The 19,192-nt window shown below is 42.9% G+C and overlaps 1 protein-coding gene across 2 annotated transcripts in view; it reads left to right on the top strand.

Moving 5' to 3' along the window:
- The window catches only part of CRHR2 (corticotropin releasing hormone receptor 2), a 1,496,074-nt gene that overhangs the window by 1,254,008 nt on the left and 222,874 nt on the right, over positions 1-19,192 (top strand). For both annotated transcript variants that reach the window (XM_078665281.1, XM_078665282.1), the window contains one exon: positions 11,919-11,991. In XM_078665281.1, the coding sequence (XP_078521407.1) occupies positions 11,919-11,991 (73 nt within the window). The remainder of the gene's footprint in view (positions 1-11,918; positions 11,992-19,192) is intronic.

The raw sequence follows: 19,192 nt of genomic DNA, 5'->3' as shown, positions 1-19,192 counted from the left end.
GCACAGGGTGTAGAGAGTACTGCAGATAGAGCAAATGGCACAAATGAAGTGGCTGATGAAAATAACATAAAAAAGTTCCTGGTCAGCACAGGCATAAAAAGATGTGAAGAAACAGTTCACCACGCACTCCCAGCTGCATTGATAACCAAAACTGAAGATTTGAGGACAATGGTGTAACTATAACGTTACTTTAACCTTTGTTTTTTAAGTGAATTTCTAAGGTTTTTTTTTATCAAAAACACACACTCTTACACACACATATATATTATTATAATTTTTTTTATGCTTTTTAACAATATTAGTGTGAAACTGTTTTGTACTTACCATTATAAGGATAAGCAAAATTATATTTTTGTAAACTATATTTTTGACCCAATATTTTTGTTACACAATATTGTTGATTCCAATATTATGTCAGTAATCCCTTTGCAGTGTTACATCTCGAAAATCAAAATCCTATCAACTAAACACTTTGGAAGTCACAACAATAATACATATGATGTTTGTGGTTGGTTTTCATAAAGCACTCGGCTGCCCCATCTGGGTCATATTAAGGCTGAGGAATCCACTGGATATCGATGGACTAGGAGGAGCATGGAGCAGAAGAGGGGTGCAATAGCACTGAAACAGCCAGCGTTTCAATTGGTTTCTAGGAATAATGTCAAAGGAGCACAGCTGAATAGACAAGGGCAGACTTTTCAAAATCTAGAGACCTTACAGTGGGAAAGCACCTAACTTGCCTGGATAGTCTGTGTTGGACTTGACCCTTTTTGACTAAAGTTCCTTAAACTTTTTGCCTTCCTCCTAGAACTTTTTCTGGCATGATGTTGCCAACTTAGATGCTTTGGGCACTTTGCCACTGCTGATCAGTGTCAAAGTGCAAGTTCTCACTGTATAAAGTGTTATGGTAATTGGTTGTCCATAATTGGTATGTTTGTCTCACTAGTAAAGTGCACTATGTGTGCCAGGGCTGGTAATGCAAATACTACTAGTGGGCCTGCAGCACTAATTGTGCCACCCACAAAAGTGAGATCTCAGACCTGCCACTGCAGTGCCTGCACGCAGTTTGTTAACTGCCTTGTTGTCCTGCCAAGTGCACCCACTTGCCAGGCCTTACCCTTCCCTTTTTATGCACATCAGACTCCCTATTGTAGGCCCAAGGTACCCCCCAGGACAGGGTGCAGTGTATGTGAAAGGTAGGACCTATACTGAGGTGTGTACCATGTCCTGAGAATGAAATACTGCCAAAATCGTTGTTCACTGTTGCAAGGCCATCATGCCCATAGGACAGAATGGGGGAATGCTGTGTCCCATGTTTCCAGCATATCTTCCCATAGGCATACGATGGAGAGATGGAGTTTAGTGTCCCTGAACTCAGAATTATATAACACATCTTTTTGTGAAGATGGGTTTTAAATTGTGTGTTTGGAAACCACGCTTTTAGAAGTGGCTGATTTCTTGCCTTAAACCATCCTGTGTGCCTCTGCCTGGTTGTGTATTGACTGTCTGGGTTTGGATGTGATAGGGTCTGGGGAGTGTCCTGACACTAGAGAGGAGTAGGTGAGACAGCAACAGGATGGCCTACATTTGGAGTTGGGGGAGGAGTAGCCCCCCGTATGTGAAGAGAGCTGTGTTGCTGCCACGAAAGGATGGCTCCATCTCCTGCAGAGTGTCTGGGGCCCAGACCCTCACTATCAAAGGAAAACGGTGTGCACTGGCAGGAAGACACCCAGGTCTGGTTTGGACTGGGCTCAGAGCCCCCTGAACACAAAGGCATTTAGGGCAATAAATGTGAGAGCTGAAACCCCTGAACTCAAGACTGAACTCAAGCCTGAAAATGGATTGAAACTACTTTGTGATCAAGAGGAGCCTCTTTCAAAGAAGAACAGCTGAAGAGGCTTAAGAAAAGGACTGCCCTTGCTTTGTGTTCTGGGGCTGACCTGCAGTTTGCTGATTTGACTAAGGTTGGGACATGGGACTTTGCTGTGTGCTGTGTCCCCCTGCTTGAAAGGACTTTGCTGTGTCCTGAAGTTACTTGTCTCCAAGAGCCCGAGAAGAGGTGGCTCCCTGTTGAGGAAACTCCGGAACATAAAAGTTTCCAAGTGTATCTCAGCGACGCTGTGTGCGTGTGCTTTTGTAGCCTGAGACCGTCATGAGAATTGCTCCGTGACCATGTGCACTGGAGCAGTCTTGCACTCTGCTTCGATCGACAGCATGACCAGAAGTGCTGTGATCATTATCGCCATCGGCCCAGACAGTCGTCCCAAGGGGGAGCAGTGAGAAATCACCGCCGCCGGCCCGAGCCTGGCTTTGCCAAGGAGAGACCTGTAAACCTTCACCATCGTGGGTCAGAGGTCCCTTTGCGCAAGATAACAGGAGATGTGCCGGGAGCTGATCAGCTGCGAGGCTGTAGCCTGGTAGCCAGACTCTCACTGTGAGGAGCAGCCTCCGCCAAGCCGAAGCCACACAGCGTGACACCCAAGCCTTGAGGAGAAGGGAGAGAGTCTGCACCCCACCCCACGTAACGCTCAGCAAGCGTGCGTGTGTCACAGTCTGGGGCGGAGTACGTACGACGACAGACCGTTCTCAGCGAGTCAGCCAGGAGAGGCATAGAGACCTTGCCGAGCACCGCGATCAGTGCCAAATTGTTTTTACAATCCGCATTAGTATGTGCACTACGAACTGCCTTATTACTTGTTTTTACGATCCGCATTAGTGCTTGCACTACGAACTGCATTATTCCTTGCTCTTACGATACGCATTAGTACTTGCATTAAGGACTGTCTTATTTCTACATTATGAACTGCATTGCATTATGACTGCATTCGATCATCGTGAACTACTCATTAATACAGCAAGAACCTATAAGTGATTGTTGGCCTAATAACCGGCCCAGTGAAATATTATGAATACGCATATGTTGAATATTTTTATCGTTTGGTCTCATATTTCTTCTTGATAGAGAGACAGCTATTTCCTAAATCAGTGTGGTGTCCATTTGTGGTGTTATCACTGTTACTGGGAGTGTGGTTGCAAATACTTTACACATTGCCTTGGAGATAAGCCTGGCTGCTTGTGCCAAGCTACCGGGGGTGAGCAGGGGTTATCTAAGAGTGTGTCCCTCCTTTCCCTGACTAGAAGCAAGTGTCCGTATTTGGACTAAGGTACCTACCTCAGCCAACTAGAGACGCCCAGATCTAACAGTCTGATACTCAGAACTCGAGTAAAATGATGCTCAAAAGAGTGCAGAATGAGAGTAATGAGGTACATTTGAATATGTGTTAGTTAAGGTAAAGGGGCTCTTAGGTTTGGAGGGTTGTCCAAGAGTTACATAGCACATTGAAAATAATATGCTTGACACAGGCATCTAATATAGGTCCCTGAGTTGACCTACAATGAACTGTGTACAATGATTATTAAGCATACGCCATGCAGGTTACCTGTAGTTTTTGTAGAAGATATTTTGAGTGACCAATGCAAAGGGTGTTGCCATAATCTAGTAGTTGTGTAATTAACACTTGAATGATGGATTTATATGTGTTAGTAGGTTACAAGCGGATGGTTTTTCTCTGAATTTGAAGTATGCTGAAGCATGTTGCAGCCACCTTTGTTATGTGGCAATTGGGGGATAAGTTAGAGTCTACACAGATGCCAAGACCATTGACAGAGGATTTGGGGGCAGGTGGTATCCTAAGCCAATTAGACACAGACTAGGAGACCATAAGGCAAGTTGATTTCCAGTGACCAAAACCACAAGTTTGTTTCAGTTGAGCTTGAGGAAACTAGCATCTCTCCATTTACTGACTGCTGACATGCAGTCCTGGAACTGAGTAGAAGCAGGAGAGGAGTTTCCATATACTGTCATGAGTCAGCCTGGAGTTTGCAGAGTTCCGCTACGTGGAACTACACGAAGTGCAAAAAAAACCTGCTGCTGCGCTATGCAGAGCACCGCAAGCAGCAGAGTGCTTAGATAAATGCAGTTCGCAGTGATTTTCAGTGCCAGGTGCTTGTACGCACTGTGCAATCATCGTAAACGGCACCATGCACAGCGCAAGCGGGCTCAGTTTCCTTTCTGCCGCTTGAGAAGATTTTTACTCAAGCAGCACTGTTCTCAACGCAATGGATGGTTTCTCAACATGACCTGTCGTGAGCATATGCGACCACTCGCAATGAGAAATCTGACCGCCCGCGCTGAGAAATCTCGCAGGGAGGTTGATTTTCCATGCTCACACTCGCCAATTTTATGTGGGTGATCGCGAATGAGGAAAAATCTTGCTGGGTGGTGGATTTTCCTCACTTGCGCTCGCCAACTAGATGCCTAGACGAGCGAGGCAAAAAACTCCTCCACACCGAGCGGAGTTTTTCGGAACTCAGCGAGCAAAGCGGAGTTCACCGCCCAGACTTAGTCACAAGCTGCATGCCATCTGAACAAGAAAATATGGAAATGTTGGTAGAGTGTCTTAATCTGGGTTTTGGTGTACGTAAAGGCCATTCAAACTGTTACGGTTTGGTTTTTGTTAGTATATTTATATGTCCAGACTAGGTTATCTACCTCAATCACATGTACTATATTGTCTGTCTGCTACACATCATTGGTGTAATTGGTATGTATTAAACTAAGTGAGCTTTTTGACAAAGAATCTTGTTTCTCCATTGTTCAGGTTATCTTTCTCCCCATATTTTGTCTGTCTTTCGAGTACACGTTCCCTATTAAATATGAGTGTTATTGTTAGTATCTTGAGCCTATTTTCTGTTTCAGATTTGTTGTGTCTTCTCTCAGCTGTTCCCCACCCCTTCCCTATTTTTTTCATTCACATTCTGTTGCTTAGCACCTTGAAGAATGTGGTACTGCATTTGGTTTTCCCCTAAACACGTGTCAGTGCCATTTGAAACTGAATATGACCCAGAAGACCATACTATCAACATATTAAATTGAGGGGGTCTCCACGATGATCCTTAATATAAAGATCTATTAATGTTATGTTAGTAGAAAATTGTATATTCTAAAGTTGATGTGATTCAAATATGCTCAATATACAAGAAACTGGTGTGGGAGCACACTGCTTCACCTCCCAGCAGAGTCGCCCCAGGGCATCATGGTAGATGCAGTTCAGATCGACAAGCGAGTACACTTGGAAAGTCTTGAGTGTTTCACGAGGTGGATGCAGATTAGTGCTGGCCATCTCTGTACTTTCTCAGCAAACCCCAGATGAATTTCGTTTTATCTCTACTGATGAAGGATAAAATCCAGAAACACATGTGTCTAGAGATTAACATCACTAACCTGCACCAACTTTGGTGAAACACTCTGCGAACTTTCAAGTAAGCATTTAAATTGAACTGCTCTTACCAGGATGCAAAGGGGCGAACTGTGCTGGGAGTTGAAGCAGTGTGCTCCCATCCCCCTTATGCTTAATATACACTAAGGGCCTAGTTATGACAATGGCTGTCCATCGGACTGCCGTAGCCGTGATGACAGTCCACCTGCCGTATTATGAGTACAGCAGTTGGACAACTACTAGACCGTTGAAACCGCCGGGATCCTTGATCCCACAGTGGTGGTGCAGTGGTCTGAGGTTGCAATATGCTGGCAGTGCCTCAGTGGCACCACCAAGCATAATATGAGTTTCCTCACTGCTCTTCTTTTCATAGTGTTGAGCCTTCCATGAAAACTGTGGCAGTGAGGAAACTCAGGGGGCTCTAACAGGGCCCCATGTTGCCTCTGTGCATTGGGGTGCATACAGAGGGGCACATGGTATGCCCCCTTGATTTTTGCATCCCCTGTTCCTACACAGAAAGGAATGCACAACATTGTGCATTTCTTTTTATTCAGGAACGGGATTGGGCGGTCTCACAGCAGTGCATCTCTAAGGCACACTTACGTGTCTTAGAGACGCAACACCGTGGGACCTACACAGCTGGTGGTCTGACTATGGGTTTGGCTGTCTTGGAGTGGGGCAGTGGCGTGGCGACCTGCTGCAAGACCGCCAAACTCGAAATCAGGCCCTAAGTCATAATTCACTGTATTTGCATTATAACAAAAAATATTTCATCACATCAGATTTATATTTGAGGGCATATATTCTGTACTGTGGTCTTGTCTGGTATTTTGTATCTAAAATGTTTTAATGGAGGTTTTGCTGATTGAGGTTGAATGAATGAAGTACGATTTGGATATGTATTGAGGGTATGTTTAGTGTTTTAGCATGAGTGGGGTGTCAGGTTCAATATATTTTGCATGTTTTGCTTTGTTAAGCTAATGCTTTTTGTATCAATAGGTTCATGCTGAAGATAGTGTTATGGAGTGTAAAAAATAGAAATATAATGAAGAAAAAACACTAAGAGCGTGATTATGAAAGAGCATTAACATAAAGTTTGAAATCTATCAGATAAAAAAGGAGAACCATTTTAAAGCAGAAATGCAGATCCCTAACTCATTATGACAATTGATCAGAGTAGAGTGTGAAATGGTAATAAATAAGGCTAATACATATTGAATTATAAGTACAGTAGTACCACCCTGATCCAGGATAGCACAAAAATGTTTAGTTACAGCTAAAATGTCTCTTTCCATAATGTGTTGTGGCCTAAATATGGATTGTGATGGATCCAGGAGCAAGTATTCTTCAAGATACTGTAAGAGCAAAGTATTGACATATTTTTCAACGATTTTCCTGGTGAAAGGCAAGAGAGAATAGACCTGCTATTGGCGATAATAGTGGAGTCTAGTGAGGATTTCTTCAAGAGAGAAACAGTGATTGTATATTTTCCCATTCCAGGATAGTAGTCTGAAGTGAGAGAGATTAAGTAGACCCCGAAGATTGGAGTAGATCACAGATGCTCTTGGTAATAAGATATAAAGTGGCAATGGAGAACCTGATGTGATGGTGGTAATTAAGGAATTTAAAGTGAGGTTTGTGATGGGGTGGGGAAAATTTTCTAAGAGGTGGGTCATAACAAATTCTCCAGGTGCGTTCAAGGGCCATCCCTTGACACTTAAGGTCTCTCAGATTGCCGTTCAACCAAAGATCTGTAGGCTGTGTTCAGCAAGAATCTCTAATCGGAATAGTGGGATCTACAAAGTAATTGATTAAGAAAAATTGGTGGAAGCACCTGCTACGCTGCCACTTAAGCAAAGAGTATGGCTTTAGAGAGCCTGAGAAAATTCCATAGGATTCAGCTTAGCGCAGATCCTGAAGGTCAAAGCTAGGTAAGGATGCAGCCACGATCTCTAGGATTGATGCCAACTACTTTAGGCTCATGGACAAATCTAGTCAGTACAACATCTTTGACAACTAAGGGTCTTATTACGATGTCAGGCGGATGCACCGGTGCGGAAACAGGACCTACCAACTTCTGATAGTCAGTCCCGACCGCTTAAATACAATGCAACCGCACATGGTGCAGTCGCATACTCACATTTCCCTATGGGAGCATGTGTTACGACCGTAAAACGGCCATAGCACAAGCTCCCATAGGGAAATAGGAGGTTGTGTTCATCCCTGCACTGCGTGGCAGGCATCTCAGGGTGACTGCCACATGGTGCAGAGATTTACAAGGGGGCATCGAAGGCTGCAAACAGAAGGGCGCCCTGCTAGGGGCCCCCAAACACACTTTTCGACTGACTTTCCAGGGGCATGGAAAGCTTGTCAGAAACCGTGCCTTGAAATCCGGACGGCGTAAAACGGCGTCCATATGGATTATGGGCCATTTTTGACTGGCTGACGGGCTCCTTGAACCTCTAAGAAGCCAACTAGAATGACTGGCCATTTTGACTTCCAACCGCCTAAATTGTAATTAGGTGGTCAGAAGTGAAACTGATGATATCGGTTGGAACGCCTCCGACTGAGATCGTAATTGGCCCTGTAGTCTTTTGACCATTGGTGGTTGTGTGGCCTGACCTCCTGAGACTTTGTGTGGACACTCCTTTGTACCGATTACATGCTATCTTTGGAAAGTTAGACAAAAGGAATCCAAAATAATTTAAGTCTGAAACATTATCAACTTTTAGAGCACCATCTTGTGAAGCCTAGCTGAGGACATTATTAACATGTGGGAAACCCTATGCAAATGCTACTAGACTTTCACTGCTTAAATAAGATGAAAGGAACTGCTTTCCCTAACCAAGGACCTCAAATCCTCATTTGCCGTTTTCACTATGCTTAATCCCTTTCACCAGAAACATCCTTCCTCCTGATCTTAGGCCATCCAGAGTTTACTCTGCATCATCTTCAGTTCACATGTGTTCCAAAAACTTTTCCTTCACATAATCTCCATATTAGACCTGGCATCCTTGGAGTGGTTTTCCCCCTAACTTTTTACCTTCAATCCTCCTAATTAGCTGACTTCATTTTTGCTGGCTTTAGGCTTCTGCGCACTTTACCACTGCTTACCAATGCTAAAGTGCTTGTCTCTCTCATTAAAACATGGTAGAATCGGCTTATACCCAACTGGCATATTTAATGTACTTGTATGTCCCTAGTAAAGTAGCATTAACTGTGCCCATGGTCTGTGCATTACAGTGAGCCTGCAGCATGAATTGTGCCATCCACTTAAGTAGTATTTTAAACATGTCTCAGGTCTACCACTGCAGTATGTGAGTGCAGTTTTTTAAATGCTATGACGGCCTGTCCAAAAAACCTTTTGCCAGGCCAAGACCTTCCTTTTTAATACATGCAGATTAAGTGAAAATCTCTCTCTCATGGTGAAGTCAGATTTTAAATTACAATTTCATAAATGCCAGTTTTAGGAAGTTGCCATTTTTCTGCCATAGCCATTTAGTGCCTGCAGACTGTCTCTGTGTAACATGACTGGGTGTAGCTCACAGTTGAACTTTGTGTTTTCCTCCTTGGCAGCCACGCAAAAAAGAAACTTAGGTGTGCCTTGATGGGCCATCACTTGCAGAATGTGAAGGTGAAGCTGGGCACAGCACTACTTACACTTGAATAGGCTGTGCCTCCACACAAAGGGCTACATAGCCCCTGTGGCTAGTTGGGAGCCAGGATGGGCAGGGCAGGATTTCAAAGGGAAACCTCTAGAAGCTTATCCTACTTCAAAGGAAAGCCCAGGTATAAATATTGGATCCCAGACACCAACTCTTCAGTACACTTCTTCATCCTGGCAGAGTATCCATGGGTCAAAGACTGCTGTGCTGCTGAAAGGACTGTCGCTCTGCTGGACTGCTGCTCTGAAGGACTGCTACCCTGCTGTGCCGACCTTCTGCCTGCTGCCCTCTTGCTTGGATGAGAATGACTGAACCTGGAAACGTTGAACCCATGACCCCAAAGTGGCTTCAAGGGCTAATTGGCTGACTCTCCTGACGAGAGACTCTGGGACCGAATGTTCCAAAAACCTTGAACCCAGCACCTGGATTCTTCCATCTGTGAGTACTACCCTGCCAAGTGGTGCCACCCTAGTCCTGGACCCTTGGATTTGGGCCTGAAGGTTCTGTGTTAGCTCATCTGTGGACCCAGCAGAACTAACACATCTTCTCTGCTGTGCAGTGCAATCCCAAGCAGAACCGAAGAATTGGCTCTGCTGCGAGGGTTCTCCCAGTACAAAGGGCTCTGCATTGACCATAGAGTCCACATCATAATCATTGCTGTGCAAAGCTTCACATTGCAAATCTCTCGTCGACAGTAGCTTCATAGTTTTTCTGAAACAACGCATTGCCTCGACTGCGGAACACATTCTCAACCCGGGACTTCGCAATGTAAAACCTAATAGATGGAATCCTCGACAATGACAGAGGATCTCACATCACAGCTCTGCAGCTCCTCGGAACAGACACATCGCCTCGGCTGCACAATGCACACACTGCTCAGGACCTCGCAACACTCCACAAATAGGATTTAAGGTACTCTTGTACAGCATGCCTAACCGGGTCCATGCTTCTGGCCCGCGTTCCATTGTGGTCAGCCTAACTTTGTCCCAATCGGGCGTGACCAGATAGCCGCAGCTAATGCTTTGTGTTTTTTGAGCTATTTTCATGCAGCTCTTTTAAATAACATTCCTTCAGTTCTACTGATTTAGCTTTCGTTGTTTTGGTCTTGTTGTATTTATTAAAAATTGTTCTGTGTTTCTAAATTGGTGTGGGATTCTTTTTGGTGTTGTGGTTTCACCTTTTTGCTGTTTGAAGTGCTGCAGAAATACTTACACATTGCTCTAAGTTAAGCATAACTGTCTGTGCCAACCTACCAGTGGATTGAGTACGGGTTAATTTGATGTTTGCTTATGCCTCACCCTGACAATGATTGTGGTTCCGGCTTGGGTAAGGTCTCCCACCACAACCAGTAACCCAGTTTCTTGCAGTCCACCTGAAAAACTCAGTGGGAGAGACTTCTAGGTTAGATTCTATCCTAGCATAACTTTCCAATTAAACTTTGACCCCCTAAGAAGCACAAAAACAAAACAGTGTAATTTGACTTGGCAATTTTACTATTATTGTAAACATTAATAGGAACTAGTCTAAACCTCCTTTATTCGGCATCAATACGATGGTATGTTGGATACGTTTTTCCCCTGGTAGCACCGTGTTCCTTCTCATGACTCCCTAAGCATTTGTACTGGGTTCTTCCTCAAAGTTGTACAGGACATTCTTATTTCTTAACTGTTTTACAAATTATATATTTTTCTACAAACCTCAGACCCAACTGGTTGTACCACACTACTAATAAAATAATTTATCACCAATCCCTTGTCTTTTCACTTTTTGTGGGCAGTTGAATTACACTACACCCCTATATGAAAATCAGCGTCCTGGCAGAGTACACTTTATGTTAGCTCTTTGGGAAAAGATTCAGCGAAAGTAGAAGATATGATTAAGTCTTAAAGTGGCTTCAGGCGAAATATGTCAAAATGGCCCTCAAAGCCCAAGCTGACATCATAAAAGGAACATTTTGGAATCCCTGTTGTCGGTGATTGTTAGAGATGTATTGCTGGGTAAAGAGAACTGTTTTTCTCTACACTGGAAAGCCCCTTCAAAGTAAAAGTCTGTGTGGATCGGTCGAGGAAACATTATCGTCGGTATACAGATTTACCCATCCCTCCATGGAAATAAACATGGGAAAAAACACAACTGAAAATATTGCGTGCACTGAATTTCATGCCTTGTGAGATAAAGTGTTGTGGTCTGTCAAAAAGATACGTTTTGGAAATGCAGAAATGCTATTGTCTTTTTTTTTTTTAAACAATTTTTATTCTTTTCATTGTAGGTAACCATGCACGTTGACAATCAATACTACAATACTTCAGCCATAATTCCAACACACCATTATACATAATCAGGGTTAATAATGACATTGCCATGAGAAGCAGCACGTCTTGTAACTCAGTATAGTTAGCAGTGTAAATAACCCAGTCCCCATCTCACTCCTCTTCGTCATCGGAGAATGCGTCATCTTCTTCAGGCAGCATGTCACTCAGTTCTCCCCTATATGTATTCCACTTGGACCATACTTTGTTCCACTTTCGAGGGCAGGCCCTCGCCACATATACTGCTCGTTCAGTAAACATTAGTAAGTCCATATTATTGCTCCATTGCGCCAGCGTAGGTGGTTCTGCTGAGCTTCGTTATTGTCTTTTATACTTAATTTACCCATACATATTCAATAATGAAAGCGCTTACACCATATATTGCTTTGAAATACTCAGATATCTGTAGCTCTTGGAGATGTTGTGACTTAGTTAACTAACATATAAATCAGTATCAATAACAGTGTTATTTAATTATGTTATATATATATATATTTTAATAGTGAGACTAGCAACACTGAGGCAGTTGAATATGTGTATTTGATCTGATTGTTGATTATGTCCGGAAAATATGTATTTGGTAATTTTGGACTGCAATAGAAATGCAATTAAAGATTTTTGACTTCTGAATTAAATGAGTAACCGATAGCTGAATGTTTTTTCAGATGCTGGTTTGGAAAGGAACCAGGAAAATATATTGACTACATATATCAAGGCCCCGTAATTCTTGTACTTCTGGTAAGTAAATGCGTGAATTTCACAAGATTGTGAAGTAAGTATGTAAGACTATCTTGAATGCATGAGGAGAACTTTAGAAGTAAAGAAGGAAGTGATTATCCTAGGCTAATACCATACCCACCAAAGACACAGATTCAGCTGGTTAGTAGGTGGGGAGGGGGGTTACTAACATTTGATGCAGCGCAATGCAGCAAGACAACTTGAAGCAGTGCGCTGCATCCAATGGAGAGAGCAGACATTAACCAAATCCACTAAGATATGGTACATTCCTGCTCTCTATCAACGCTGGCACATTGAGTGCAGCTTAGCACCAAAGCAGGCATCCTTGTGCCCTGGTGCAAGTGTACCTGCCTTGCAGTCAGGATTGTTATAATGCAGGGAGGGGCACCTTCCTTCACTAAACCAATCCTCTTAGGCTTTTTCCTCTTTCTATGTGTGATGTAGAATGCAGCACACTTGGAAAGGGGGACACATTAGGAGAAATTAGCATATTTCTCCTCCTCACACTTCCTCTAGGAAGGCGTAGCATGTTGACACATTTCCAGGTTTACTAGAGTTAGTAAACCTGATAATGTGCCAAAATGCACAGGTAGATGTATGGGAACACCCACACTCCATCTATTGAACGCCTTCCTGGTGCAGAGTAATGCAAGCCAGTGACTTGCGCTGCCTTGCGTTACTCAAGATTCACTATGCCACCCAGTGCCACACACGGTGGCTCTGTGTGGCAAGGTAAATCTCACTTAAGGGCTTGAGTCACGTTTAATGACGCAAGCCCTTAGTAAACCTGGGCCCGGTCTTTTGTGACAACTATTTAGCTGTATCAGACCGTAGATTACAGTTCTTGATGACATTGTAGGGCATTTTAGGATATTCTATAACTCTATAGTTAACTTTCTCTGAGCTAAAATTGTTTTGGTATAACATATTTTGTGAGAGCAAATCAGCCCCTATCAAAACTGGAAGTATTCCTTAGAACGTGCAAAAAAAGTAAATATTTCACTGCACATACCTATCAATAGATTGATCCAGGCTACACATCAAGTCATTAAATCATCATGTTCATAACTTATAAATATTTTTCCTTAGTTGTTAAGGCTAAATACTGGAAGGCACGTTTTTTAAATTCTTTGACTAATAGAGATTGAAAAAACAACCTGCCTTTTCTTCTGTGCCTGTGTGTAAGGGCAGTCTGTCAATTCTGTATGGCACAGATATTCACATAACATTGCTCTCAATTAATTATCAAGTCGTGCCATTTTAACCTTTTAAATGCAAGAAAATCCATATATTTCTATTCTGTCTTTTCATAATTGATAGACATACAAACATCAGCAACACAATCACTGAGAGTATAGATAGTTTGCACCCTTCATTGTATATGTGTGTGTATATGTATTGTATTTGGACCACGGTAGGAAGTTAGCTTGTCACCTGTAAAGTAATGGTAGGATATAGAAATGAAGAAACTGTGCATGAATGGTTGCTTTGTGCATTGTTCACGCTGTCGCTGCACCACAATATTATTGTTAAAGATTAAAGTAATATGTCTTTCATTCATTGTTCCATGTGGCACAGAAACCGTGCTATGTGATATATACGTTATGATATGAATCATATTTATATTTAATACAAGTTGGCAGAATGTGAAGGGCTGATTAAAATCTATATAGATAAAAGGGTGAAGAACTAGGTGCATGTGCACTGATGGGATGAGATAGACCTAATGGCCTGAACTGCTGTATTTTGAAGTAAGGATTCAGGTTAGAGCGGTGTCGGACAGGCCTTTTATTTCTACGGGTGTTTCCCCTGTGGGCTGGAGCCCTTGGAGGCTGGCTTCAAAAGCCTCTGCACGTTGCCCGGGCTCCCAGAGGATATTAGCAGCAGTAGCCACTAGGAGGCTTCGATCGAGAAAGAGAGAGAGGAGGGAGGGGGCAGAAGGAGAGAGATATAACGATGGATAGAAAAAGGTAGATTACACAAAAAGTCCAAGAGAGCAGACATTGACTGAACATTTTTTCCAGAGCTGCTTTCATTTCTCAATCCTGCCCTAGTTCGAATCCCGGCAGCGGCTCAACATCTGTGATTCTGGGCAAATCACCAAATCTCCCTGTATCTAAAAAAACAACAACAAAAAACGTGACCTCGTGAAATGTAATCTGTTGCTCATGTAAAGCGCTCCAATGTCCTTGAGCCGACTTTGCACTATTTAAAAGTGCAAAAATACATAAATATATGATTTGTGGCTGCTGCCTCTCATCGTTTAATGGTCGCAGCAGTAGGTGAATACATAGACTGAGTATATGTGTACATTGTTGAATGGAAATGGCTTAACGTTTTATTGCTTGATGGAAGCGAAGAAGATTGCATATTTCCCGCACCGTATACTATAGAATATGCTTTTTTCTTTTTTTCTATATCAGAGCTATAACTTTATGGCTTTGCATTTTGGAAACAAATCATCGTTTGTCGTACAATGTTTTGGAATGCCACCAGTGTTTATAAAATAAACACTTTAAAAGAGTACTACGACTTTTAGCGTCTATTGTCGAATTTGCATAGTAAGGAACCAATTGTTAATGGCTTGTACTTGGAAAAATGGTTATGTGATGAAACTCTGTCAATTACTTGTTTGAATAGACGACATTCTGCACTTGTGTTCGGCTGACTATCACCAAAAGCATCATACCAAAAGTATACTTTGTATTGATTGATGCCCCCTTCTATCTTGAGCGCCTTAAAAGAGGTTATCATCTCCCCTCTCACAGACCTGTGTAATTCCATCTTCCAAACAGGTATATACCCTAAAATCTGGAAAACTGCGATCATCAAGCCCTTGCTAAAGAAGCCTTCCCTGGACCCTTCTGGTTCAGTCAACTACAGACCGATTGCTTGCCTCCCCTTCCCGGCCAAGATATTCGAAGCCATCATGAATAAACAGCTGGCGAGTTTCATCGATTGCCATCAACTTCTAGATGATTCCCAGTTTGGTTTCAGGAAGGGCCATGGGACTGAGACAGCATTGATAAAGGCCTCAGATGAGATCAGAACCATACTGGACCAGGGCGGGGCAGCGGTCCTGGTTCTTCTAGATCTCTCTGCCGCCTTTGACACGGTCGATCATTCTATTCTGATCGACCGTTTCACTTCCCTGGGAGTGACCCACCGTGCCAGGGACCTCATTGCCTCCTTTTTGGTTAATCGTACCCAGGCAGTAAAACTAGGCTCCTTCTACTCGCCAACATTTATCCTCCCATGTGGGGTGCCGCAGGGCTCCGCACTAAGCCCCACATTATTTAACATATATGTGGCGGACTTGGCGAGAGTCATTAAAGCTCAGGGTCTCCGCTTAACCACCTATGCGGATTATACCCAATTGGTGTTGGCGATACACAAAGATGGACCAGCTGTGGCTGCAAGATTTCAGGAAGGAATGAGGACCATCAGTTCGTGGTTGTCCAGTAATTGCTTGAAGCTAAACTCGGACAAGACCGAGGTCATGACCTTTGGCAACCTTGCACCTCAATGGTCCTCCAGCTGGTGGCCCAGTGAAATGGGGCCACCCCGACCCCGGTTGCCAAGGTCAGAAACCTCGGCGTTGTGTTCGACGATAAGCTGGTGTTTAAACATCATGTGAACAAGGTGGTCTCTTCATCCTTCTTCATGCTAAAAAAAATCAGAAAACTGCTGCCATATCTCCCGTCAGGAGCTGGGAAAACTTTGATTACCACCCTTGTCTTCTCAAAATTGGACTATGGCAATGCCCTGTTCCTTGGCACACAGGAAGAGATTCTATCTAAATTGCAGTATGTGCAAAATGCAGCGGCCAGAATTCTGCTTGATATCCCCAGTCGCCGCTCAACCTCCATGGCCATACGCCATTTGCATTGGCTAAGAGTTAAGAATCGTATAAAATTTAAAGCTCTTTGCATTGCTTATAAAGCTATTCATGACTCTGGACCAAGATTCCTCAAAGATGCTTTTCGAATTTATACCCCACAAAGATACCTTCGTACTGCCAGCACCTATCTTCTTGCTGTCCCGCGGACCAGAACCGCCAGCTGGGGAGACAGGCGTTTCTTGGTAGCCACCCCCAAGCTGTGGAATTCCCTTCCTCTGCCCATTAAAACCAGCCCAACCCTCACTATCTCCCGAAAACTCCTGAAAACATGGTTATTTGATCAATGATTTTAAGGTAGCTTCATCTCAGGAGTCCGATCTGCGCCGAGACACCCTTGGGTATTTGCGTGCAATAAAAATTTCAAAAACATAAACAAACATAAACAATTGCATTTACATGGTGCGTCATACCCCTAATGAAGCAAGCTACTCTGCACAGTTTGAAGCAGAAGTAAGATACCAATGGATGAATATAGACTTTGATTCTCTATACCTATCATACAAAAACTGCCAATGTAGGCATCTCTTTGCCTATGGACACAAGTGTAAACTTTGCATGTGGGATCCGTGGTTGTATTACTTATTCGAACACTGGAACGTTGGGAGCTTAATTGAAGACAAGTACGTGTTAATATTGGCTGGTATTAATCCTCTTTACCAACAATGCAATGTTTCTCTTTCTGTCTCTTTTTAATTTAGAACATTCTACTCTCGGTGGGTGACTATTCTAATAGCTGTATAGCCATTCTGCCTCAGCCTATACTGGTTGTTAAAAACCGGTATAGCCCTCTGCAGCGGACTATAAGGCTGCAGTGAAAACAGCTAAATAAACAGATCTCTGAAAGACTAATACCTTTCTTTCTGTGTGTATTTTGAATTTGGCAATACCCTTCAGCAAATATATTTGGCTTGATAGAAATGATGCTTAGCACTAGTTCCTAAGTTAATAATAATAATCTTTATTTGGCATCTAAAAATATGACCATAAAGAGACAATTTAAAATACACATACCTCAAATGTAAACATTTTCTGTAAACACCAAAATGCACCAGGCGAAACAGCACAAGATCCATGATATATTGTTATCCCCATTTGTCTCTTAGGTTCAAAGTAGTTCCAACTGCCCTTTCTTTACTTTAAAGTATGATCAATAAAATCCGACTTTAACCTTCATTTAACGTGTGAAACTAGACCCTGATCCAGAAAAGTGACCCACATTTCAGGACTTCTATAGCAGCCTCCCACAGTGCAAAATTAGCAAATACTCTTGTGACCATCAGCAAACTCTATTGGATCTTATCTTTAAAGCAGATCCTAAAAAGTGGAAAAACAGCAGATGAAAGTTGTAAAAACATTAAGGCAACACGCGCCTGCCTAATTCTAAGCTTTATTAAAAGCCCCTTTAGGAACTCTCATCATGTGAGTAATATGGACAAAGGAGGACAAAATGTAAGGTGTCCTGTGGAGACCTATTGTCGCAGCCAAAGGGTCCGCTATGTTCTGCATGTACCGTAAAGCCTGGGGTGAAGCCAGTAAGTGACGAAATAAGATTAATTTAAACGTATAATTAAGAATCTGCGATGTGCACTTCTTATAAGGATTAAATAGGGTTCCATACTCTGCACAGACTTTACTAAAACTTGTTCTCTGACCGTGGGTTTCCTGAGCTCCCTGTCCTCATAGTGTGCCGTGATATGTTTAAAAAACATGTCTTTGTTAAGCGCTTTGTCCTGAGAATCCACCTTGTCATGATTAGTAAACCGATCTTCACGTCCTAGTGCGGTGAAGGTGTCCTTTACATATTTTAACCACAGGATTTTAACGCATAATCAAGGGAGAGGGAGTCCTGGATTACCAGCCTGTTAAACCCTGCCTCCTTGTTGGACCAGATCTTCACTGAACACAGGAGGGGTTTAACAGCCACCATATCAGAGATATACTTGGAACCAATTCCTCATGTACTGAGTACGCAGGGGTACTATGAGGGACTTTCAGCATCCACCTGAAATATTTATTTGCTTCAGTTTGTAATTTATTAACCACCTTATAGCCCCATACCTCGCTACCCTATAAAACGTTAGAGGTGCAGAAGGAGTTGTATAACTTTAAAATTGTCCCTGGTGACCAGTTGCCTGGTCTATGAGCTCAGTTTGCATTTGCTCTGATAGACCATATCATTCCAAGATACTTCTCCTCTAATACGTGTTTCAAACTCAATTTCTCGTCAAATAAAATCCCCAGCTATGAAAAGGCCGTTACTTTACCTAGACTATGTTTGCCTACTATGTATGTATTGGGATTCATGCTCTACTTTCCAATTTCCATTATATAGGATTTAGTTAGATTGGGTGACAAATCCATCGTATCCATAAAAGTCACAAACACATCTAATAAAAGCTGCATTCCCTTCAGAGTATGTGCAAGGAGTACCGCAGCATCCGCATATAACAAAACGAAGACTGGTCTTATGCCTATCCTCGGGGTGTCAGCCTGTAAGGCCGTCAGGCCAGAGTCAAGACCATTAATGTATAGTGTGACCAAAAACGGCGCTAATACACAACCCTATCTAACCCACTAGAGCAGTTAAAATGATCTGTAGTTTTCCCCCTCCTGGTTGTATGTAATACTGTGGTAGTGTTAAAATGTATGGCCATTAGGGTATTAGTTATTGCTGGATCCACCCGAGCTCTCCAAAGACTTTCCAAAGTTTGCAGCGGTTCACTCAATCAAAGGCCGCAGTGAGGTCCATAAAAGCTAGCTACAATGCCCCCAGTTTAGCAATTGTGTATTTTTCAATTATAAGGTAAATATTGAGGCATTGATCTGTAGTGGTTTTACTGGCTTGGAACCCATATTGTACATCCAATATTATTTGGTTGGCCTCTGCCCATTCAGACAACCTGTTGAGTAGCACCCGAACCTTCACTGTCATGTCAATAAGGGATATGGGGCAATAACAATGTGGGCTGTCCCTATCTCCCTTCTTAGAAAATTGGTACAATTGTGGTGGTGGACTATGATGCTGACATTGCTAATACTACTGCCGCATTTAAAACCCTCACAAGGAGAAGGGCCCATAGTTCTGTGTTGCATTCTAAAAGTTCTGGTGGGATCCCATCCGTTCCTGGTGCCTTATTCCGCAAAATCCCTCAATTCCTGCTCTCCACTCATCCAAAGTAAAGGTAACAGGATCTCTGAGCAAGGTTAAGTTCCTGTAATTTCACCTCTCTGTGGGAATGATTATACACTTCCTCAAACTGAGCCTGCCATTGCTCTGGAAAAATATTATGGCTTAGCAAT

Source organism: Lissotriton helveticus, chromosome 10 (genome assembly GCF_964261635.1).
Source record: "Lissotriton helveticus chromosome 10, aLisHel1.1, whole genome shotgun sequence".
NCBI lineage: Eukaryota > Metazoa > Chordata > Amphibia > Caudata > Salamandridae > Lissotriton > Lissotriton helveticus.
Note: the sequence above shows the minus strand (reverse complement) of the source record. Positions and strands in the feature narration are given on the sequence as shown.